At 42.4% G+C, this 24,282-nt stretch overlaps 1 protein-coding gene and 2 long non-coding RNA genes across 4 annotated transcripts in view; 2 read left to right on the top strand and 1 right to left on the bottom strand.

Annotated features, from left to right (window-relative positions):
* Positions 1–24,282, top strand: part of LOC308594078 — a 109,788-nt gene that overhangs the window by 78,971 nt on the left and 6,535 nt on the right. The gene's annotated exons all lie outside the window — the stretch shown is intronic.
* Positions 13,364–19,076, top strand: LOC308593804 (N-acetyllactosaminide beta-1,6-N-acetylglucosaminyl-transferase-like). 2 transcript variants are annotated; one of them, XM_081206509.1, is made up of 3 exons: positions 13,385–14,842; positions 16,604–16,690; positions 18,208–19,076. In XM_081206509.1, the coding sequence occupies exons 1-3, from the start codon at positions 13,894–13,896 to the stop codon at positions 18,396–18,398; spliced, it is 1,227 nt and encodes a 408-aa protein (XP_081062635.1). In that variant the 5' UTR covers positions 13,385–13,893; the 3' UTR covers positions 18,399–19,076. The 2 variants fall into 2 exon arrangements, with proteins under 2 accessions (XP_081062636.1, XP_081062635.1); XM_081206510.1 differs by lacking the exon at positions 16,604–16,690 and having other exon boundaries at positions 13,364–14,842.
* LOC308593952 lies at positions 20,384–22,541 on the bottom strand. The gene is made up of 2 exons (XR_014011134.1): positions 22,411–22,541; positions 20,384–22,341 (listed from the first exon to the last, which is right to left on the bottom strand). It is a non-coding gene; the product is annotated as an uncharacterized lncRNA (long non-coding RNA).

Genomic DNA, 24,282 nt, shown 5'->3' with positions numbered 1-24,282 from the left:
GCGGTTCAAATCCCTGCGACGGGGTGAGCTCCCGTTGCTCGGTCCCTGCTCCTGCCAACCTAGCAGTCTGAAAGCACGTCAAAGTGCAAGTAGATAAATAGGTACCGCTCCAGCGGGAAGGTAAACGGCGTTTCCGTGCACTGCTCTGGTTCGCCAGAAGCGGCTTAGTCATGCTGGCCACATGACCCGGAAGCTGTACGCCGGCTCCCTCAGCCAATAAAGCGAGATGAGCGCCGCAACCCCAGAGTCAGTCACAACTTGACCTAATGGTCCCTTTACCTTTATATGCAAAGATGAGGATCAGCCCACATTCTAGAGAACTTCCTGCACAAGGGACATTGGAAATTTTTCCCTAGTGCTGAAAAAAAACCAACCTTAGGAAAGAGACTGGAGAATTACGGAAAAAAAGCTTAAAACAAAACAAAAACACTGAGCTTTGTGATGATGCTACAGTCTTAATCAAGTTTCCTGACATGCATGCTGCCTGTTTCCACAAGAGACTCTTGAAGCATATCAGCTGACAGTGGAGAATTAATTGAAATTATAAAAAATAGTTAAGAGGCGGAGGAAGATAATGGTCTGACCGTGATTAAAGCCTGTGAAGAGCATAATTATTCATTGAATTATGGGAATGAAGAGTTTTGAAGACTATTTCTTGGAATGAGACATAGCCATCAAGAGGAGAAAAAAAAATCCTCACAAAGGAATTAATGACTGACTTAATGCACTAACTACAAATTACCTCTAATGTCCCTTCCATTCGAGTGAAAGTTAGCGCAGCAAAGGCAAAGTGGCGTTGGTGCCATCATCATGGTCTTGAGTTAGAGGATTAGAGCATTTTCCACACAAACACACGCAGGTGCGCTGAGGTTATAACTTCATATTGTTAATTTGGGGAGGGGGAGTGATGCATTCACATAGTGCATCCCTTAGCAAAAATAGGCAAAACAGAATAGCATAGGATACGGACCATTTCTTTTTCTTGTATTCAGCACCCATAGTTTATGCCAGATTGGCGCATCATAGCACATAGCCTCCAACATTTCTCTGATGAAAGTAGGCATGTGCTCTTCCATGATAATGATAATAATAATAATAATAATACCCCATCCATCTGACTAGGTTGCCCCAGCCAATCTGGACAGCTTCCAGCTTATATAAAAACATAATACAGTGGTACACTGGTTCTCAAACGTCTTGGTTCTCAAACAACTTGGAACCCAAACACTGCAAACCCAGAAGTGTTCCGGTTTGTGAACTTTTTTTGGAAGCCGAAGGTGCTCCATTTTGAGTGCCACGCTTCTGTTTTGAGGGCCACGCTTCTGTTTTGAATGTTTTGCTGAGGTCTGTCTGTTTTTTCTATTTATTTTGCGTTTTTGCGGCTCTTTTATTTTGTTTTCGTGACTGGGTGGAAGCCAAGCTACTGATTGATTGATTGTGTGTGTGACTGCAGTACATTGAATGAATAAATTTTATTACAGTTACAGACCAGCATAAGAAAAACATATGAATAAAATAGCAGTTAGGATTTAAACAGGTAATTGTTAATGCAAATAAGAACAAATGTGTGTGTCTTTGTGTATTCCCAAAAGGGAAGGGAAAAAGAAAATATACCTTTCTGCATCTTGATTTGCAAATGCTAGCTCTTCCCTTAAAAAATCCTGAGAGGAAGTAGCTATAGTCTTCCTGTTGAACCTTTAAATGTCTCATCATGACAGACACCAGTATAGATTTTTGTTTCTGACCTGACCTGCTGTCTTTTCAATAGAACTTTAGAATAATTCACTGTGTTGCTGTACCCAGAACTACCCAGAAAGGAAATAATAATTGGATTATTAGTCATCGTGCTTGACCATGGCAATTTACCCTTCCAACCTATTAATTTCCTAACAGGCTTGGCAGGAAGCTAAATATATACCAGAGTTTTCAGTGCTTCAGCTGGCTTTTCTAACTCACTTCAGAATGTGCTCAGCATGCCTGTTGGATTTGTAAAAATGCTACCAGCAGTTTGCCACTCAAGCCAATAATAACTCCTGAACAAAACATCATTAGTAGTTTAGGGAAAATAAACTAAAATTCATTAGAGTTCCGAAATCAATAGCCTCGTCTTGGCATCAGATGAAAGATTTAGAACAGGTGGCTTTTAAAAAACCAGTAACGATAACCCAGCAAAAGCAGTTGAATGTTATTACATAGACTATTTAGGGTTGCCATACGTTCGGAATTTCCTGAATATATCCAGAATACTGTAGCTAAAGCATCCATGACAGACGGCCATCCAACCTCTGTTTAAAAACCTCCAAGGAAGGAGAGTCCACAACCTCCTGAGGGAGACTGTTCCACTGTCAAACAACCAGTTCCTACTTTCAGAAAGTTGTTCTTATTTAGCCAGAATCTCCTTTCTTGTAACTTGAAGCCATTGGTTTGAGTCCTACCCTCCAGACCAGGAGAAAACAAGCATGTTTCATCTTCTATTTGACAGCTCTTGAGATATTTGAAGATGGCTATCAAACCTCCTTTCAGTCTCCTCTTTACCAAGAAGTTTCTCTCTCTCTCTTTTTAGAGGAGGCATATAATAGTATTATTTCAGCCCTTCCTTTCCATGGCAGAAGAAAAGTTCACAGAAAAACTCGAAAGAAACCATTTTCTCGTTCTAACCTCACCAAGTGGAAGGTGCCATCCCAGACCATTATGATCTAACACTCCAAGGGAGAAAGAATGGCTTTGTGGCTTAATGTGCTAGAGCGGGTATCAAGAACAGCCACATTTATTCTCTTAAAAGCTCTCGCTCTCTCTAATCCAAGAGAAGCCAGAATAAACCCAGGAGGAGCTCAGAACGTAAATGCAGTTTCAAAGATGTCATTTGTTGTAGCTAACTAGTTGCAATTTGTGAAAAAGGTGTGCTATCTCTCTCTGGAGAAAGAGCACGTAGAGAGTGGAAAACTGTATTATGTAGTTTGAAGAGGGGGAGAAACAGTTATATATAAAGTTACGGAATAGGTTTCAATTCCCACCCCCCTTTGAAAACTGCTCTGCAGAAGAGCAGTCATCAAAATCTGTCGCCTGAACTGGAGTCCAGACATGTTCCAATCACACTTCTCTTTTTTAAAGTTTTCATTTATGCTTTATGAATTTATACATTTAATTAATTTTACAATCATTTTAACATTTCAAAGTGTGACTTCCTCCCCCTCTTTCTGCAAATCCTTAAATTTATTTTTAAATATCTTCTGCATATCCAAATTCATTTAATTTGTTCATTTAATACTCTCTCTCTCTCTCTCTCTCTCTCTCTCTCTCTCTCTCTTATGAAACTGCAAGTTGTTACTAATCCTGCCAATGTTTTTATCTGTTTGCAATTTATCTGTAAATATTCAATAAACCATTTCCATTCTTTTATAAAAAGTTTGTTATCTCGATTTCTTATTTTTCTGGTGAGTTTTGCAATTTCTGCATATTCCCTAAGTATTTGTATCCAATCTTCCCTTGCTGGGACTTCTGCTTCTTTCCATTTTGGGGCAAGTAACATTTTTGCCACTGTAGTAGCGTACATAAATAAGTTTATATACAGTTTAGGTAGTTCTGTCCTTATAATTCCCAAAAGGAAAGATTCTGTCTGTTTTTTAAAAAAACAAACGTTATTTTAAACATATATTTTCAATTCATTATATATCATTTCCCAGTAAGCTTTAACCTTACTACAAGACCACCACCTAAGAAATCAAGATAATAAACTTTTTTTAAAGAATGGAAATGGTTTATTGAATATTTACAAATAAACTGTAAACAAATAAGAGCATTGGCAGAATTATTGTAATAACCTGCAGTTTTATAAGAGTATATATTTAAAGTAGATGAATAAATGAGTAAATTAAGTTAATTTGGAATATGCAGAAAATATATATTAAAAAAATTAAGAAACTGCAGAAAGAGGAGGAAGGAAGTCGAGTTTCAGAATGTTAAAATGGTTGTAAAATTATTGAAATGTATAAAATTGAAAATCATAGAAAAGGTTGGTTGCTGTAGAACAGAGCTTTCCAAATTGTGTGTTGCGACACATCAGCGTGCCAGCTCCAATAGGTAGCCTTGCCACCCAAAAGCCCCTGCGTTCCTTAACCTCCAATTTGCTAGTAAACCTGAATAACTGCGTCGCAAAATGACGCATGTCTACAATGTGTGTCACCCACACCAGAAGTCTGGAAAGCTCCATTGTAGAACCAGGCCATATACTGGAAATGTGGAGATCTGATCAGAAATTCCTAACAGCCACACCGAAAATCAAACAATATTTTAAAATTAACAGTAATGGTATCACAAAGGAGTATAATGAGATGTCTTTTAATGATACGTCCGAAATAAAGATTGGCAAGATTTTGCTGTTTTCTGGTAGCCGTGTTGTGTTTGTGGGGTGGGGAGTACATTTCTGAAAATGTACCCGGTGCTGAAAAATAGAAGGGCGAAGCGTGAGAGCACCGTGACCCATTTGTACTGAAGCTGAACGAGAAAGTACATTTCAGCTCTTCCAAAATAGCTTACATTATTGTTTTCATGTAGCAAAAGGCTATAATACATTAGGAATGAAGCTGGTCAGCATGTTTTTCACTGTGTGTGTGTGCATGTGTGAAGAGAGAACATGCTGTACAGACTGGGAAAAAGTTATGAAGGGGTTGTTTATTTCTATACTGTAGTTTTTGGAGCATGGCATTTCAGAATCTATTATTATTATTATCACCAACTTTTGTTACGGGATTTTAACTGGGCAAAGTCAAGGGCATTTTGGCAACTGAGGCATGAAATCCACACGACGGGCTCTCCTCATAGTAAAAAAAAATATATTAATTTATTAAGTAATTGGCAGCTTGCTGCCCTTTAATGTGCTGCCAAGCTTTGAGGCAGATGCAAGTCAAATCCTGAATGTTAGGTCTGCATTTGTTGGAGTGGAAAATGGAATCACCTTCTGCATTAAGAACATTAACTAATGACATAAAGAACAGCTTTGAAGTGTCTCATATGAATGTATGAGCCCTGTTTAGGGAAGCTTTTAATGTTTGATGTATCACAGTATTTTAATATTCTTTTGGAAGCCGCCCAGAGTGGCTGGGGAAACCCAGCCAGATGGGCAGGGTATACATAATAAATTATTATTATTATTATTATTATTATTATTATTATTATTATTATTATTATTATTATTATTATTATTATTATTTATATCATAGACAAAGGAAGACTACCCGGCCTGAAATATTTTGTCAGAATTGCAAATGTATTTCCTCCATTTGTGCTCAAGTAGAATAATTACATATCAGAGATAAAAGTTCAGATGATTGTTATAAAGCTGAAAAACAGAACCCAGCAGTTAAATTGCCCTTAACATCATACTAAAAACCCCACAAAATGACAAAAAGTTCCATCCAAAAAGCCGTTCAAGAACTGGTAATTTCCAAGTGGCAATTTTACATAACACTGCTGCGGCTTGACATATAAAACCCCCCAGTTGCTATGCTGTAATCTCTTCTAATTTGCCTGCTGTTAGGTTAGCAAATGTATACCATTATATTTGTATGCACAACTCACTGCTAAATTTGATGGTGTTGGCTGGGACAGAGTTCTTCAACCTTAGGTCTCCTACCACCGTTGGACGACGACCGCAGTTATCTCTGATTGTTGGCTTTGGATGATGGGAGGCGGTAACCCTATAACATTTGGGGACCCAAGGCCAAAGAACACGGGGCCAACGGGTGAGGCATACTTTTAGGTGAAACGTTTTGACTGCGGTTCTTCCAGCAACACAGATTCAACGCCATGAGGATCAAGATTCGGCACAATTTCCTGTGATTCAGATCCGATTTAATATCCGTTTTAATGACAACAAACATTGAGCTCAAAGCAACTCGCAATAATCGCAGTAGCATGAGATAACAACAAGCACTGCAATCACTATGATATCAAACACAGGAGCGTATAAATAAAGTGAACGACAACAGATCCATTTTTTAAAAATGATACAATTCCATAAAGTTGTGAGCACCAGATGAGATCTTCTCCCTGTGAATGGGCTTCTTCTTCGCTCAGTGAAACAGGTAGAATTGTCTCAGTCAATGAGATTTTTTATAATTTCTAATTTTGACTTCTTTTTCACCCTGTATGGGTCCACAGGTGTGCCTTCAGGTGGCAGCCGGCATAGGTGAGTGTGTGGGTATAAAAACACAAGAATACAGACCATAATAACAGAATGAAAACAATAATACATTGGCTGACGTGAGGCCTCTCAAACATTTTACCTTCCAACACTCATGACCAAAATTGTGGAAACCTTTTGGGAAAAGTGTATTTCTGAGGTTTGATGTCTCATAAGACCATTTTTGGGGGGAGTAATACCATAAAATTATATATCAATGGAAAAATAATTTAATGAAGAATGTAATGCAGCAAAGTTTGTTCAGTTATCTGTATTCTATCAAAAATTATAGCCAAATAACCAGAAAATGGAAGCACAACTTGCTTAGGTCGATATGCAGTAGCTTTCCTTCATTTGAATGTAGCCAATGAGCATGAGTGTTTGGAGAGCCAATCAGACCTCGGAAATACACCTTTTCCAAAAGATTTCCACAATTTCGGCCACCAGTGTAGTTACTACAAAACACCAAAAGCAAACTGCCCTTCTGCTTCCTGTCACCCAGGAACATCTACCTCCCCATATTGTCTCGTTTATGACCTCCTTTTGTACAATGGAGTATGATTCATTAGCAGGACTCAGGTAGTCAGATGTTTGCAGCATATGTGAATTGTTTCAGGACTCTTCCTTCTACAAGAACATGAGGCAGAACATGCTTCGACAAGCCCAAGTATTTTCTGCATGAAATTCTTAAATATTATCTACTGATCATCTTCTAGGAGGGTTGCCCATTTCAAAAAGTGAATGCTAGTACATTTTACACAGATTAAACTGTTGCAGATGTGGGACGCAGGTGGTGCTGTGGTCTAAACCACTGAGCCTCTTGGGCTTGCCGATCAGAAGGTCGGCGGTTCGAATCCCCACTATGGGGTGAGCTCCTGTTGCTCGGTCCCAGCTCCTGCCAACCTAGCAGTTTGAAAGCACGGCAAAAAGTGCAAGTAGATAAATAGGTACCGCTCTGGCAGGAAGGTAAACGCCGTTTCCGTGCGCTGCTCTGGTTTTGGTGTTCCGTTGCACCAGAAGCGGCTTACTCATGCTAGCCACATGACCCAGAAAAACTGTCTGCAGACAAACACCGGCTCCCTCGGCCTGTAAAGCGAGATGAGTGCTGCAACCCCAAAGTCGTCCGCGACTGGACTTAACTGTCAGAGGTCCTTTACCTTTACCTAATCTGTTACAGACAGCAGCACAACACAACATTCTCGCTGCTCTCATGGTTTAAACCCCAAAGTTGTGAAGCTTTTTAAAAAACCAAAATGCCACCCCCTGAAAATTTTTGATTGCCTTGCTTAAGATCCAGGATAAAGCACCAACTTTTGGAATTCCCCCCTGATCCTAGTAACTTATTATACTTATTTTTTGTTTTCTGCACATCGTTCTGAGATACTATAATGCACATGCTTTATATATCCTTTTAAAACCAAAACAAAACGAGTTTCTGCTGACCCTCTTTATCCAGGGGTTCCTTTTTCCTTTCAAATGCAAACCTTCAACAAGAGAAACTTGATGTTTAGATTTATAACCAGTTTAAGTAATACTGTTTGCATTTAGTTCGGGGTGGGGGGGAATAAACACCCAGGTTTTCTAAGGTCTTAGGACTAATTTGCTTGTCACCCTTGCAGGTAGTGTGGGATCAAGCAATGTAGAGAAGGTCGGTTTGGATTATTTAGTATTTTCTAAGGTGCTGAACCTGTGCTGGACAGCAGAAGATATTGCATGGACATTATTGGATGTATCATTTGATGTACCTGTTTTGTTTCTGAAGAGTTCTGCAAGTAAACTTTGAACAATATTTTTATGGGCCTGGACAATTATTTCTTCCAGAAGGAGTCAGTTCTTATGCTTCCAGTCACTTCAAACTGTGTAATATTATCATCTGCAGTATGACTTTCATATTAAATAGCTTTTTGTATGCTTGGAGGTGGCTGGAGGGAAGCTCCATTCATCTGAGAGCTCAGTCCTGGTTGCACAGTGAGGAAAACTGACCTTTAGAAATATTGTGGGGTTTTTTTGAGAACAAGCTAAGAAAGCATTTGCTTGCGAGCTGACGGAAACATCTTCATTATTCCAAGTATTGCCTCATTCGTTTCCTCTAGAAAACATTTCCTCTTGCCGTGTAATTAAACCGGGAGGTATTTAAGGTACTTCTTCAAAGTCGGACGGTTTCTGGCTCATCTAAGAGAATGCCCAGATACGTATTCCGGGCATGGCAAAATCAATAGCAGCAAAGAAGCATCAGGAAACATCACCAGGGGTTCACAAACAGGCAGAATGAAACTCGCTTAAATTATTGAAGCACCAAGGTCTGACTCAAAGCTGTGGCGTGTACAGATTATTAATGCATGATAGATGTTGGCATATCATGCACAGTGCTCCCCGGGGCAAAAAGCAGGACTCAGCCAAGTTAATGTGCAAACTGCTGCGGTGTTTGGTTTTTGTAACACTTGGGAAGGGTGTGATTTGTTTACTTCTGCTTGAACCCCTTCCTCAGCGCCATTGCCCCAGCTCAAACCCGATCAATATTGGCGTGGCCTATCCCCTCCCAATACAGTGGTGCCCCGCAAGACGAATGCGTCGCAAGGCGGAAAACTCACTAGACGAAAGAGTTTTCCGTTTTGGAGGTGCTTCGCAAAACAAATTTCCTATGGGCTTGCTTCGCAAGACAACAATGTCTTGCGAGTTCCTGCTGGTTTTTTTCCCCCTCCCCCCCCTTTTTCTAAGCCGCTAAACCGCTTATCAGCTGATCCGATCAGCAGATAAGCCGCTAAAAGCCGCTAATAGCGCTAATCCGTCAATGGGCTTGCTTCGCAAGACGAAAAAACCGCTAGACGAAGAGAATCACAGAACAGATTATTTTCCTCTTGCGAGGCACCACTGTACTGGTTTTCTGCAGCCTGCACCGTGCCTAGGGCCAACCGCTGTGCTGATTTGTAGCAATGGAAAGATAAAAGGAGTTCAATTCTGCACTGCTTTGGCTTGCAAGCCTGCAGCTAAAGACTCCGCCCTCATATTCTTGGGCTTCTGCTCCCCTATTCGGTTCTGTGTTTATTGTCTTTCAAGCGAGAATCCAGAACCTGAGGCCTGCACAAGTGAGTAAACAACTTCTTCTTCTTCTTCTTCTTCTACCGCCCAGCCACTCTGGGCGGCCTGCAGCAAAATATTAAAAATAAAAAAATGTCAGACATTCAAAACTTGGAACAGGGCTGCCTTTCTAAAAGTTGTGTACGGTAATTCTCTACCTCCCTGACATCTGATGGGAGGCCTTCCGCAAGGAGGGCCCCACTGCCGAGATAACGCCTGTTATCTGCGAGGTGCTCAAATCATGTGGTTTATTATTTGCTGCAAACTGATCCAGGATTCGAGTGTGCTGAACCTGCAGCATTCAGGAAACAACTGCTGCTGCCGCCCGCCCAAGACCTTTTTCAGTTTCATGTCTTCGTCCAAGAAGTAGGAATTAGGTAATTACTCAGTAAGTGCAAACATAATCACTTGCGTTGTTGCAATATGCAAGGGAAGATGGCATTAATATTTTTTTTTTTCAAATATCAAACATTTATTTTTATTTTTTTATAAAAATTTTATTAGTTTTACAAAATTTTAGAGAACAAACAAACACTTAAAAAGACAAACATACACGTATAATTTCATAACATATTTTCATAAACCTCTTTTCTGGGACTTCCCCATACCCCCCCTTTCTGCATCCCAATGTCCATAATTTTATAGCAACTCCCAATTGTTACTTTCCAACCTCTGTCATCTTAGTCATCTCTATATTCTGACCTTATATCACTGTATCCCTTTGTTCCTGAAAACCACAACACTCTAACATTCATTAAGTTTATAATAGTCCTTAAGATAACTTTTGAATTTTCTCCATTCTTCTTCCGCCGTCTCTTTTCCTTGGTCACGGATTCTGCCTGTCATCTCGGCCAATGTCATATAGTCCATGGGAAGATGGCATTAATATTGGCCAAATCTATGTTATATGGTGCCCAGTGCTGGTCTGTCCCCGTTGCCCCAGGGCTAACTCTCTCTCTCTCTCTCTCTCTCTCTCTCTCTCTCTCTCCTTTTCCCAGCTCCTGGACTGTCTCCTCTAAATCCTGGGTCAGTGGGAAAAATTTACATGTTAACATGGCTACAGGCAAGCTGACCCAAGGGGCAATATATATACACATACATACATATACACACACACACATATATATGTGTATATACATACACATATATATGTGTATATACATACACACACATATATATGCAAACTTTACATAATAAATTCCAGTTAAAACATATCAGTCACCTTGCATTTAGGATTCTTTGAATCCCTTGACTTCCCTCCACCCTTTTTTTTGGTTTCCATTTCCCATTCCACTTTGTAATCGACTTACCCTCTTGAGTATGCATATACCGTACTTTTCCGTGTATAAGACTTTTCCGTGGTGTTTTTTTTTTTTACTAAAAAATAATATTAAAGGGGTGCTAGACATATACACGGGGGCAATCTCCCCCCATTTTCTTAAGTTTTCTTAATTTTGAGTCCCCCCAAATATAACACGGGGGGCGTGTTATAGACGGAAAAATACGGTATATATATATGATGCTCCCACCCCAACTTTAAGAAATGATGCCTTAGCTTGCTTCTCCCTCTTGTGTGTCACCATGTCTTTTCGATTGTAAGCCTCAGGGCAAAGTGTGTCCTACAACTAAGAAAAAAACACACCAAGAACTCTGTCCTGGTTTCTAATCTATAATTGACTTCTGACTTCTGCTCAATGATTGAAACTAAGACCTCCACAACGAATCTGAACTAACATGAATTCATCACTACTCATAAACTCTTATCTCTAATTCTGTAATGAATTATTGCGTTATACATATTTTTATGAGTTTGAGTTTGTAGTCTCTGTTAGAGTTGGTAACCTCTATTTGAGTTTGCAATCCTTGTCAGAATACATACTTTTGAATGGATTAGTTTTTGTTACTGTTGACTCCTGATTTGAGAGTAGGGACCACTCCCACTATTGAAACTTACATTGGCCTGAGTTCTTGGTGTGCTTTTTTCTTGGTATATTTAATAACAAGAACTCCAACTTATTTAACGTGTCCTACAGCTAAGACAGCTCCTTGAAAGGAGTCCAGGCCTGAGAGAAGGATTTTCAGCCGGTTTCCCTGCTGGGAATAGCCTCCAACGTCTCTTTTGAGAATCCCTTGCTGTTTGTGTGCATGCTAGAACTGCCCAGTTTCCCTGCAGCAGTAAGTTCGGGGTGGGGGGTGGGGGGAGAGGACATAGGTCTCTGTTTGTGTGTAAGAAATGTCTTTTTTGCCTGCCCCCTAGGATCATCCCCGGACACAGTCCTGGGATCCTTGGAACCTGCAAAAACCTTTTCCAGCTACGCTTGGGCTGGTTCCCCACCCCTGCAGACACCCAAGTGAGAGAACCAGTTTTGTTTTGCTGAAATGCAAGCTCCCCCTTTCCCTCTCTTCTTTAAAAGTTCTTCTCCTGGACCAGTGATAACCTTCTTCAGCCCACCAAACTGCATTTCCTTGTGTGCAGCCTTCCAGTGAGGTCTTGGTGGCTGCTGTTGTTGCAGGACAGGGGTGGATATGTGGTCCCGTGTGGATGGATTTATTAAGGGCAGAGCAATGGATGCAAATCTTACCCTGTGCACATTAAGCTGCGCAGCCCTGAAAAAGGCAGAGGTATCCCCTCCTTCCCATTTCTCTGTGAAAAGCAAGTAAGAAGCAGGATCGCAGTTGAAAACATGTGTTTCACTGGGGGGGGGGGGAGTTGAGCGCAGGGTAGGCCCCAGTGACAGATGTGGCCCTGAGAAGAGGGCAAGGCTTGGGGACGAAGATACAGAGGCCTTAACAGTTCCATTACTCCCCCCCCCCCCAACTCCAGCCTGAGGTAACCCACCCTGTCCTGTGTTGTATCTTTCCACATCTCACTGGAGTATTATTCTATTTTATTTTATTTTATTTTATTTTATTTTATTTTCTGAAGCCCAAAGGAACTTAGAATTGATGTAGAACATGGATAAGTTATCCTTTTCATTTTTTTTAAAAATAATAATTTTTATTACATTTTCAGTTTTATCATAATCACAGTTTCAACACATAATTCAATAAGTCTAAGCATTGCTCTGACAGAGCATCGACCTCCCCCTGCCCCTCTTTCTGACTTCCATACATACCGTATTTTTCGCTCTAAAAGACGCACCAGACCACAAGACACACCTAGTTTTTGGAGGAGGAAAACAAGAAAGAAAATATTCTGAATCTCAGAATCCAGAACAGCAAGAGGGATCGCTGTGCAGTGAAAGCAGCAACCCCTCTTGCTGTTCTGGCTTCTGGGATAGCTGTGCAGCCTGCATTCGCTCCATAAGACGCACACACATTTCCCCTTACTTTTTAGGAGGGAAAAAGTGAGTCTTATAGAGCAAAAAATACGGTAATTACTTTTTTTCTTACCATTTCTATCACCACTTTTTTACTTTCTCTCTTATTTTTATATTTCTCCTCATTAAATGCAAATCAGTTCCTTATATTCTCATTACAAAACATTTAAACTCAAACCTACAAATGTTTTCAGATGTTTACAATGTTCTTTCTTATATAATATAAATTTGCTCCAGTCCTTTTGAAACAGTTCGTCGCGCTGATTCTGGATCTTCCCCATCAGCTTTGCTAACTCTACATATTCCACCATCTTACTTCTCCATTCTTCCAATGTTGGAAGTTCCTGCAGTTTCCGTTTCTGAACCAGGAGTTTCCCCAGCCACTCTGGGCGGCTCCCAAAAGAGTGTTAAAAACAATACAGCATTAAATATTAAAAACTTCCTTAAACAGGGCTGCCTTCAGATGTCTTTTAAAGAGAAGATAGCTGCTTATTTCCTTCACATCTGAAGGGAGGGCTTTCCACAGGGCGGGTGCCAATACTGAGAAGGCCCTCTGCCTGGTTCCCTGTAACCTCACTTCTCGCAATGAGGGAACCGCCAGAAGGCCCTCGGCGCTGGACCTCAGTGTCCGGTGGGGTGGAGATGCTCCTTCAGGTATACAGGACTGAGGCCATTTAGGGCTTTAAAGGGCAGCAACAAAATATTTTAAGACACAGCACTCCTCTTTGTTTTGCCAATCTTTGTTCTAACATGCAAATTCTACCTTTTTTGTTTTTTGCCACAGGAGTATTTTCTCTCTGTCCCCCACCCCCCCAAAAAATGAAGTAAGGAATTGCTCCAGAAGCTTTTCTTCCAACACCCTTGCTTCAGAGGAACCCCATTGCTTCTTCATTCTATTCTCTGACCCACCTGATCTTCTTCCTACATTTTCAAGACTTCATATTGGTTTGTGTTCCTTTTTGTCCCGTAACTCAGGAGCACAGTGCCCTTTCACGGGTGAGGTGCAGCCACTGAACTTTGGGGGAAGAACTGAAGAATCGAGGAGGATTCCAGGCTCTCCCTCCAGCCTTTGTGGCCGATGGTGTGCTTTGCTCGGATTAATGTTGTGTTCGGCTCGGATCCCTGCGGATAGGCAAGTAGAGCCGCTCGCTTAGCAGCCAGCTGAGCCAAAAGCTACCCTGCCATCTTGGGGCAGTGGGCAGAAACAAAATGATGCAGGGCAGCAGAAGCACATTGCCAAATTAACAACTCTGAGGGGAGCACCTTCCACTGGTGTTCGCTGCGACAAAAGCAGCAATAATTTTTCAAAAGACGATGCTCTCTCGGAAGGCTCGTTGCATCTCTGCCGTTCTTTCCCTGAGCGGCTTGGCAGTTCTGCTTGTTCTGAATGGCCAGCGTCCCCTTCTCTCTAAACAACAACGGCGGCAGACGCAGAAATCTCGGGAAGGTGATTTCCTCCAGGATCATTGCAGGTCTCTGGCAGAGCAGGACAGAGCGTTTATCTGGGGGAAACACTTCCACACCTCTTTCGGGAAGTCGTCTTCCTGCAAAGATTACGTGGCCAGCAGTCACTACCTCACGAAAACCCTGTCTGCGGAGGAAGCCGGCTTCCCCATAGCGTACGCCATCACCATCCACAAAGAATTTGGTACCTTTGAACGAGTCTTCCGAGCCATTTACGTGCCCCACAACGTTTACTGCATCCACGTGGATAAGAAGGCACCTGACGGGTACCAGCAAGATGTGAAGAAGCTGGTCGATTGCTTTCCCAACGCCTTCCTCGTGTCCAAAGCAGAGGTGGTCATTTACACGGGGATAACCAGGCTTCAGGCTGACCTGAACTGCATGAAGGACCTCCTGAGGTCCACGGTTCAGTGGAAGTACCTCCTCAACCTCTGCGGCCAAGACTTCCCCTTGAAAACCAACAAGGAAATTGTCCGGAAGCTGAAAAAGTTTAACGGGAAAAACATCACACCTGGCATTCCCCTTGTAGATCCTTATACCGTGAGGACCAAATATTCTTTCAAACCATGTCTTGGAGATCACGACGGAGAATATCCAATTCAAATGCTAAGCACCATGTATTTGAAATCAGAAGTGCCCCACAATCTGACTCTTTACCGTGGCTCTTCATACGTTGCCCTAACAAGGCCCTTTGTGGAGTTTATTTTCTCTGATGAACGGGCCCTCGATTTGCTAGAATGGTCCCAGGACACCTTTAGTCCAGACGAACAATACTGGACGACACTCAATAGGATACCAGGTACGTAGCAACATCCAACCGGTTCTGATTTTGTTGGCTGGGGTTTGTTGTCAGATCTAAAGCTGCACAGGTTCTCAAGGAGATGAATTGGTTAGAGTGTGGTGCTGGTCATGCCAAGGTTACAGGTTCGATCCCCATATGGGACAGCTGCATATTCCTGCATCCTTTCAAGTGATGCTGTGCTGGTTCCATGGGTTAACCGTGAGGCGGGGTCCGAGTCCAGTCCGAGGTTGAGGGTGCAGTATGGAGGCAGTCCGTCAAAGCTGAAGCTGAGTCCAAGGCAGGGAGTCAGGTGAGGTCAGGAGCTCCGGCAGGACAGGGTGCAGGCAGGAACTGGATACCAACAATGTTGCTCCCGCAACTTGGGACTGGGGCTGGTTGGCTATTATCTGCCCCGAGGCATAGGGCGGCCCCGGTCCTCAGGTGACTTGCCTCTCCTGGCCTGGAGGTGAGCACTCCTCCTGTGGGAACTTAGTTCCCTCCGCCTCTCTGCCCTGAGCCTCTGCAGCTCAGGAGAGGCTGGAGGGTTACCAGACCCAGAGGCAACCTCAGCTTCCTCTGACGGGGCTGAGAGTGGAGCACCTGGAGGCAATGGGTCCTCCATCACCTCAGGAGCCAGAGCAGACTCAGCTGGTGCCTGCACCTGAGGATCCAGCACAGGTGAGGACCCATCAGGCTCAGGCCCCAGCCCCGGCTCAGCTGGTTCTAGAGGCAATGAATCCTGTGCAGGCTGGGATTCCTCAGGTTCAGCCTCCGAGTCCGAATCCCAGGCCATCACAGATGCCTTCACCACATCCTGGCTCCAGTTGGTCAACGCTCCATGGCTGCCACAAAAAACCTTGTGCCTCCTGCTTTTCTGCCTGTTTTGACCAGCGCTTGCGTGCTACACACTCCTGTTGTTCTCCCTTCTGGACAGCTAAGGGAGTGGGAGCCAAGGCCATCCACTTGCTCAGGGGACACCCTTGCTTATTTCTTGTTCTGGCAACCTGGCTCACTCCTTGGGGATGTTGATGAAGACACTTAAGTGGCCAGCTAAGGCCACTATCTTACAAAGAAACTGGTCTGACTATTTCAGTAAACTCCTCTTATATAACAGCAAAGGGGGCCAAGAATTGGAAGGGACTTGGGGCATCATCCCTCAAACCTACATGCACGATGGCCAGAGATGTTATTTCTTTCCGGGTCATTCTCTTACTGGGATGTTCCTGTTTGTTTTAACAGCTGGATTTCCAAGTCATTAGGACAAAACAGAAACTGCTTGTACATACCCTCCAACATTTCTCCGATGCAAATGGGGACGTCCTAACCCATAATAATAATTTTACTATTTAGACACCACTCCGTATTTTCTCTACCTACCATACCCACCAACATTTCTTTGATGAAAATAGGGACTTCCTAAGGAAAAGCGGGACATTCTGGGATCAAATCATAAATCAGGACAGCTTCTGTAAATCCAGCACCGTCCCTGGAAAATAGGGGCACTTAGAGGGTTTGCTTGTACACCTGGGAATTTAGGAAAATAATTTTTATAATATTTATTAAACAGGTTTGTTTCTCTCCCCCCCTCGAGATGATGCAGACAAAACGGAAGGATTTCAAATGAAATCCCAATTACCTTGGGAGAAACTGAGATAAATAAGAACTCCCAAAGCATGACGAAATGTCCATGTTTTCAATAGACCATCTGGCACTTTTAAGATTAACTGCTGTGCCCTCACAAGGCTCATCTTTTGGTTTTGCACTCTCTCCAAATAACAGACGTCCCTGGCTCCATGCCAAATGCTACACGAGAGGGCGGCTTGAGAGCTATCAAATGGATCAACGGAACTGTTGGGAAATGTTACGGTAAATGCACAGATTTGGCATTCTGCTGTCTAGCACTGAGAGTGGACCCTTCTTTTATTCCATGACCTCTGTCTATGCTGGTCCTCTTTTCCCTTCAGTTTAATGAAGGCTTCAAAGAGATTCGGAAACAAACTTGTGGCATTTCAGAACTTGCAGCGTGTAGGCTCAGAAACACCAGCACTGGCACGGTCCTGTTTCTTTCCTGGGCAATGCGCAGTTCCAGAAACCATCAGCTGGGTATTATTAATATCTATCTGGAGAATGACCACGCTTCCAGCTGAGGGCCTTCTGGTGGTTCTCAGTGTGAGAAGTGAAATTACAGGGAACCAGGCAGAGGGCCTTCTTGGTAGTGGCGCCTGCCCTGTGGAACTCCCTCCCGTCAGATGTCAAAGAAATAAACAACTATCTGACATTTAGAAGACATCTGAAGGCAGTCCTCTTTAGGGAAGGTTTTAATAACTGATGTTTTAATGTATTTTTAACCTTCTGTTGGAATCTGCCCAGAGTAGCTAGGGAGACCCAGTCGGATGGGCGGGGTAGAAATAATAAATTATTGATATTATTAAATGCAGAGAGAAAGCTGGATGGGGCTCCTTTTGCATGGTTTTGTTCAAGGTTATGAACTTGCAGATTACACCAAATTTGCACCCAAATTTGTGCACTAAAGTGCATACAAACAATTCCTGCATGAAAGGGTGAATATATGTATGGCCTTACTCTGCGTTCATTTTTTGGCTGCCATACTTCTCTCATTGACTTTCATGGAATAATGTTTCACAGTCGGGGTCTTGAGAACTACAACCTTAGTGGCTTGGAGAACTCCCAGGTCAATGTAAATAAAGAAGGTAGTGAGCTGCATCTTATATTATAAAGCTAGTAATTAGCCAAGCCTTGTGGTAGGAAGTGGTCTGATGACCTATTTTCATGAAGAAAAATGCTGCTTCTGAAAGGAGTGGTCAAACCCATATTTCAAAAAGTAAAAACCAGGACACCACAAAAGCTGTTGAGATGTTTTTAGGAAGACGCCAACATTTTTAGGAAACCCCTTAAATCACCCCTAATTCACCTACCTGCATCATATATTTAGTCTGCAACTGCAAGTCCGCTGAGTAAAAGTTATTCGTTTTTTAAAACTTTAGCAGGCAGTTAATTTGTGCAGTCAATTCAGGTCGTCTGCAAAACTCTGGTCGAGTTTAATTCCCACATAATAAGGGTTGCCATATTGTAGGGTTATAGGGTTGCCACAACCAGGGCTCCCAAAAAGTTTTTTTTAGGAAGACCCCAAAATTGTTGAGCTTCTTTTAGCCACCAGACATCAATTCCACCTTTAAAAACCAAATGGTATACAAACAACGTATCCCAAATCATTTTTATTAGTTTTACAATTTTTTTAACCAATATCAATTTACATCGCATTTAATACATTAAGTTGACTTTGCACTCTTCATTCTTTTGTCTAATTACTTCTTTATAGGACCTTCTTTATTTCCGATGAAAGTACTTTTATCTCTTGACAGGTCACTATAAAAGAGACATTTGTGTCTATGGAACTGGAGACCTTGAGTGGCTGCTATCCGGTACACAACTGTTTGCTAACAAAGTTGAACTTGAAACATATCCACCTACTGTGGAATGCCTGGAACTGGCTGTTCGGGAGAGGGCACTGAAAGAGAGTGAAATACCTGTGGAGCCAAGCTGGTACCTTTAGGGGAACGGATATGGTTTACTCTAAGACAATGAACAGAACCAGCATCCTGGAAGAGCCAGTTTAGCTTGAAGCCATGCATGTTCCAATCTTGAACATCATCTCACTATGTCAAAATTCGGGACAATCGATATATTGGTCGATATTTTTTGCTATTTGATATACTTGATTATTTTTAGGATTTTGCATCCTGTTTTGGAACAGAGTTACTATCCATTTCTCCCACCCATCAAAGAACTCGGGTATCATTTGTTAATACTTTGAGAAGCGGTTTGGACCAACAGGAAGATAGATGGTGAATTCATATTTCAAGCTGGTTGAATTAGACTTTGATCATTGTTGCAAGTCAGGTTTCACTAAGTGGTAGCCTAGAAGATGACTGGATTAAAACAGACTACATATCAATACAAGATTTACTAAGGGGCCTTGTTATTTGCTGGAGGACTTGTGTCTGTGCACAAATATTGTACCTGTTTCTGAAGTGAGGTCAAGACCCGATATTCAGATATACGGGCTACCAGGGTTCTTCTGTTATCTCCCATGGAAAGAAAAAACTCCATGAGTATCTTCCCCCCCTTTTTATAATGTACATAAGTATCCCTTTCCCTTTTTTATAATGGGAGCCTCACGCGCCCCCACAGGTAATGTGGGAGCTCAAAATCAGCGCAAAAGAGCAAAAAGTAAACTGCCAAAAAACAATTTCTCTTGAAAACAAAAGGAAGATCTTCGCACATAAGGTTTTTTTTAAAAAAGAGATGGCTTTTCAGGTGCAATCAAACCAGTTTCTTTAGAGGAACTGCTTATGCTGATTAACGGCAAATCATTTCCATATTTCTGTGCACCATCTTAATAATAATAATAATAATAATAATAATAATAATAATAATAATAATTTCTGTGCACCATCTAAATCTTCATTGACCTCAGATGGTTTGAAAAGGTGATTGCCGTATGTCAGGGGTAGCCAACGAGGTGCCATTCAGATATTGTTGCCCTAAAACTTCCATCATCGCTGAATGTTGGACATGCTAGCTGGGGCTGATATGAGCTGCACTGCAGAATAGCTAGTGGGCACCATGTTGGCTATCCCTGTAATATTTGCTAAAAGTCCAGAGGAGAAAAATTAAAAAGTGGCATATTCTTCTTTCTCTGTTTTACAATTTATTTATTTTTTAAATGGAGACTGAAATTTGATAGAAAGGTTTCATCCGTGCAGAAATGTCCGCCAGTTCTTTCTTGGCATCTACCGTAAGCATGAAAATGGGTCTGCTAAATATGAGCTTGAACTGGTATGTCAATGAATTATGGACATTTAACACAGCCCTCCATCTCGTGACTCATTTCCATTTAGGCCCTTGCTGTTAAACATGTTGCCTATGTTTCAGTTTTGGTCTGTTAAGTGTTGTACTTTAAAGTGGAAGAGTATTTTTCCTTACAAAAACAAACAGATTTGCAGATATTCATTGTAAATTTTTTTGTAACAATTCAATAGTAAATAAATAATTTGTTTTCTTAAAATAAAACTAAAAGAAACTGAATCGTTTCCCTTTACTTTAGAACTGTATTGAGGGTATCAGAATTTGTATTAAGGGTACCAGCTTTTCAACCAGATCTGCAGGGAGGTGTTTAGGGGTGTCAGCCAGAGGCCTGAGAAGCAGTTCTCCTTGTGTGGTTGCCCTCCTGTTGTCCCAAATGAGAGCTGGATGAGGGCGCAAGGGGTTGGATTGGTCTGCCGGAGAAAGACAACTGCAAAGTTAGGTGTAATGCTGAGCTCCTATAAAGGAACAAAACACCGGATGAGTTAGTATCCTAGGTGATAAAAACAATATGTCTATGCCAAAAATTTAAAAGATTTGTATTATTTTTCTGATTTTGTAATACGTCATCTTTGTTCATAGGTCGTGCAAGCTTTCTGTACTACAAAATCTACCAATGTTGAGACGCCTGTTTTTCCTTTAAAGAGAAAAAAACAACACAGAATACAAACATCTACTGAACACAAAGCCCAAATTTTATTAAACTCTTGTGCTTGTTGTTTCATAATCCATCACTGAATAAGCAACAAAACAACCACTACAAACCCAACCATGAACTCAACAGAAGGTGGAAAAGTTGACTGAATTAAATGAGGCATGTTCCCGCTAATGTTGACATGTGGTTTATTTTCGGCAAAGATATATGGCACTTATCTTTCATTCTTTGGAATAAGTGGGTGCAAATCTAACACGTAAAACCTGAGCGAGCTGGTTTAATGTTACGTTTACCGACTTGTCAATCAGCCCATCACTTATCACCAGTATGGCCAATGATGATGGGAGTTGTAGCTGAATAGCATCTGTAATGTCAGAGGTTCCCCACCCTTACTTTAACCACAGCTTGGCATGATGAATAAAAAGGTGGTTATGCTTCTCTCCGGGCTGTAAATATGCTGATTTATGCACATCATGCTACGGTGCAACTCTAGGTGCCTTCCGCTCCAACAGCCCAAACAACAAAAGGTTTGCACAACAGAATCCTCTTAGCAGATATTGGCAACTGAACAGGGGATGTGTAGGGAGAATCTTCTTCAAACAATTTTTGTTTCATTATTTGTGCATACTGAATGCCTGACAAGGCCTATAGTGAATCGCTGGGCTTAACAGTCTAGCTATTTTAAAAATTACAAAGAGATTTACCCTCACTGACAATCTGAGAGGCCCTTTATATGGGGGCTGAAAGGTAGTCTATTAACATTTTAATCAATGCATATGGAAAATGCTGCAGGTAAAGTCCATCTCTACTTTTGATATACATTGCAAACTGTGGCTGCAAAAATAAAACGTTAAGCAATCACTCCCGGAGATTCTGCAAGAAATATGTACTCCTAGGGTTGCCATATTTCAAAAAACCACAAAAAACCCCACGATTTTCCGATTGATTTGCCTAAGATCCAGGACAAAAAAGCGCCACCTTTTGGAAATCCCCCCCGGATGTCAATTCTGCTTTTGAAATCCCAGTAAATGGATGCCAAATAATTTTTATTCGTTTTCCAAGTTTTTAACCAACAAATAGCATCAATGCAAGAGTGAACGTGTCATTTGCCAGCCTTCTAACTCGCCAAAACTTGGATCTCCAAGTAAAACGGATGCACAGTCTCATGCAAGTGTCTGCCAACACAACCTGTTTTTCTCCCAGTTCCCCAGAAGAAGGCAAGTATATTTAGCAAGCAATCAACAGTCTGCAATGTACATGTGTGGTGGGCCATGTTGTTTTTGGGGTGGGGTGAGTTGCGCTCCTCTGACCTGCATTGACAGCAACCAGAGCACTCCTTGCGCAGCTTGTGTGCTCTAAACAGACTATTGCTCCTTTCCTTCGCAGCGTAGTTCTTACAAATCTCTTTTAAATCAGAACATAAGACAGTTATAAAGGTGCTTTCTCAAAGCACCTCATCGCTCCCCAAGAGATGGCGCAAATCGATAATCTGTGTAAAGCACCCCACCTGCTGAACCGATAAAGAATTGCAATTCCATCATTCTGAAATTATAATGCTCAAGGACCATCACTGTTAGTTTGTTATTTAAAAGAAGAATTTCCCCTCCTGTTTCCAACCTAAGCAGGGAGAGGGAGTAGCCTCAGCGCTGTAGGTAAATAATACTTGTGCCTGATTTTCTTCTTAACATAGGGGGAAAGTGACCTCAGGACAGACTGATCTCCTGAAACAAGTATTACGGCAACTATTATTTTGTGGGCAAGTCCCTGATGTCTCCAGACTTGCATGCAAAGGAAGGGTTCAGAGGTACAGTATGTGACTTCCACGAGAAATCCTCAAATTCAGGCTCCAGCCAAGGCTGGGAAAGATTCCCATTTGAAACCACGGAGAGCCACAGCCAATCTGGCTCAGGACCGCAAAACCTCAATGAACACCTCTCCCCTTATGAACCAACCCAAACACTGCAACCATCATTGGCTCTCCGTGGTTTCAAATGGGAATCTTTCCCAGCCTTGGCTGGAGCCTGAATTTGAGGATTATGGATACGTAGTCTTCTTTATGAGAAGACTACGTATCCATAACCACACCTTGATTACAGAGATGACAAAGTGCTTTTGAGTTCTTCCAAGCTTCATGATAAACGCCAACATCCAGCTTAATGCACCTGCTCTGTCTCTGACAATTGGAGAATCTTGGGACCCAAAGTTCCTAGAAGAGGACGGATGATGTATTTTTCATGTATTTTTTAAATTTTCATGTATTTTTAATCTTTTGCTGGAAGCCGCCCAGAGTGCCTGGGGAAACCCAGCCAGATGGGCGGGGTATAAATAATAAATTATTATTATTATCGAATGCTCGGGAGAGAATCACTCTCTCCAAGAAATATAATCGAGCAGTTGCAGAAGCGAGGAACTTCGCCTGGCGCTTAATCTGGAGTCGTTTTGACGTCAAGGAAAGATGCCAACGAGCCTTATCTGCCTGTTAGACTGAGAGAGCAGCAGCTTGGCTTTTTATTTACCTGTTTAAGAAATTTTAAAACTTCAGTGTTATTATTGGGTTCTTTTTTGTAGTTGTAACTTTTTGTTGATACTGTAAGCCATCCAGAGAATATTGCTGGGCAGCCTGCCTATAAATGCGGTAAACAAATAAATTAATGACACAGAAGTAGCAACTTCTTTTTAAAAAATATTCTATAATGTAAATAAGAGGAACTTACCCGTTGGCATCTTTTACACTTCTAAAATAGAACCATACGTCTTCGCCACAAATAATAGCAGTTTACTGCCACACTTTGCAACCTGCCCTCAAAATATTTAGGAACAAAGCCTTGCCTCCTAGCATGAATGCTTAGGTAAAGGTAAAGGGACTCCTGACCATTAGGTCCAGTCGTGGCCAACTCTGGGGTTGTGCGCTCATCTCACTCTATAGGCCGAGGGAGCCGGCGTACAGCTTCCGGGTCATGTGGCCAGCATGACTAAGCCGCTTCTGGCGAACCAGAGCAGCGCACGGAAACGCCGTTTACCTTCCCGCCGGAGTGGTACCTATTTATCTACTTGCACTTTGACGTGCTTTCAGACTGCTAGGTTGGCAGGAGCAGGGACCGAGCAACGGGAGCTCACCCCGTCACGGGGATTCGAACCACTGACCTTGTGATCGGCAAGTCCCAGGCTCTGTGGTTTAATCCACAGCTCCACCCATGTCCCTAGCATGAATGCTTAGTGTGAGGGTTTGATTAGCTGCTTGTGCGTGAAAACGTGCTCCCTCAGAGTTTGTGCGCCCCCACAAACCTCCGTGTGTGACGGAGCTCCTCAGACATGTCTGCTCTAGTCACTAGTAGAGTCCGACAGTGGCTGTCTGCGGAAGCGTTTCCAACAAAGAAGTTCCTTAACGGAAACGCGTCTCCTGGACTCACGGCGTGACAGTTTCCTGCGAGGTATGGGTCTCCCTATGGGAGACTCCGATACCTCCCCACTGTTTTCGCTGGAAGCCTCCCTGAGCCCTCCCTCCTGCTCGCATTCCCTCAGAGACCCACTCCTCCCCCTGCTGGTCCCTGCTTCAGCAGTTGAGTCTCTTTCATCCTGCCTGAGTCCCTCCACCACCTGATGCTCTGATGGCAGTTCCCTGACATCCACCTCCCCTCCAGGGCCCCCCTCACCCCCTCCCAATTCCTCCCCCCTGGGAGGTGAAGGGCTAAAACCCCGAAACGAATCTTCCTCATCTTCTGACGTCTCGAACAATTCTCTCCATCGATCGTCGTCCTGGCCAGCTGAATCCTCCTCCTCTTCAGAATCTGGGAACCCCTCCAACTCCTCTTCCTCGTCGGTGGTGGCAAAGTATTCCCTTCGGAACCTCGCTACAGGCTGAGGTTTACGTGGGAACCTCTGATGAAAAGTCTCTATTAAAACCTCGTCATGGACA

Source organism: Podarcis bocagei (genome assembly GCF_964188305.1).
Source record: "Podarcis bocagei genome assembly, chromosome: 8".
In the NCBI taxonomy this organism is placed as follows: Eukaryota; Metazoa; Chordata; class Lepidosauria; order Squamata; family Lacertidae; genus Podarcis; species Podarcis bocagei.
Note: the sequence above shows the minus strand (reverse complement) of the source record. Positions and strands in the feature narration are given on the sequence as shown.

What these genes read in the sequence shown, in the direction of transcription:
- LOC308593804 (XM_081206509.1), top strand. Translation starts at nt 13,894, where the DNA reads ATGCTCTCTCGGAAGGCTCGTTGCATCTCTGCCGTTCTTTCCCTGAGC. An exon ending in GACACTCAATAGGATACCAG is followed by an intron (nt 14,843 to 16,603) that starts GTACGTAGCAAC and finishes TCCAAATAACAG; the next exon opens with ACGTCCCTGGCTCCATGCCA. An exon ending in AACTGTTGGGAAATGTTACG is followed by an intron (nt 16,691 to 18,207) that starts GTAAATGCACAG and finishes ATCTCTTGACAG; the next exon opens with GTCACTATAAAAGAGACATT.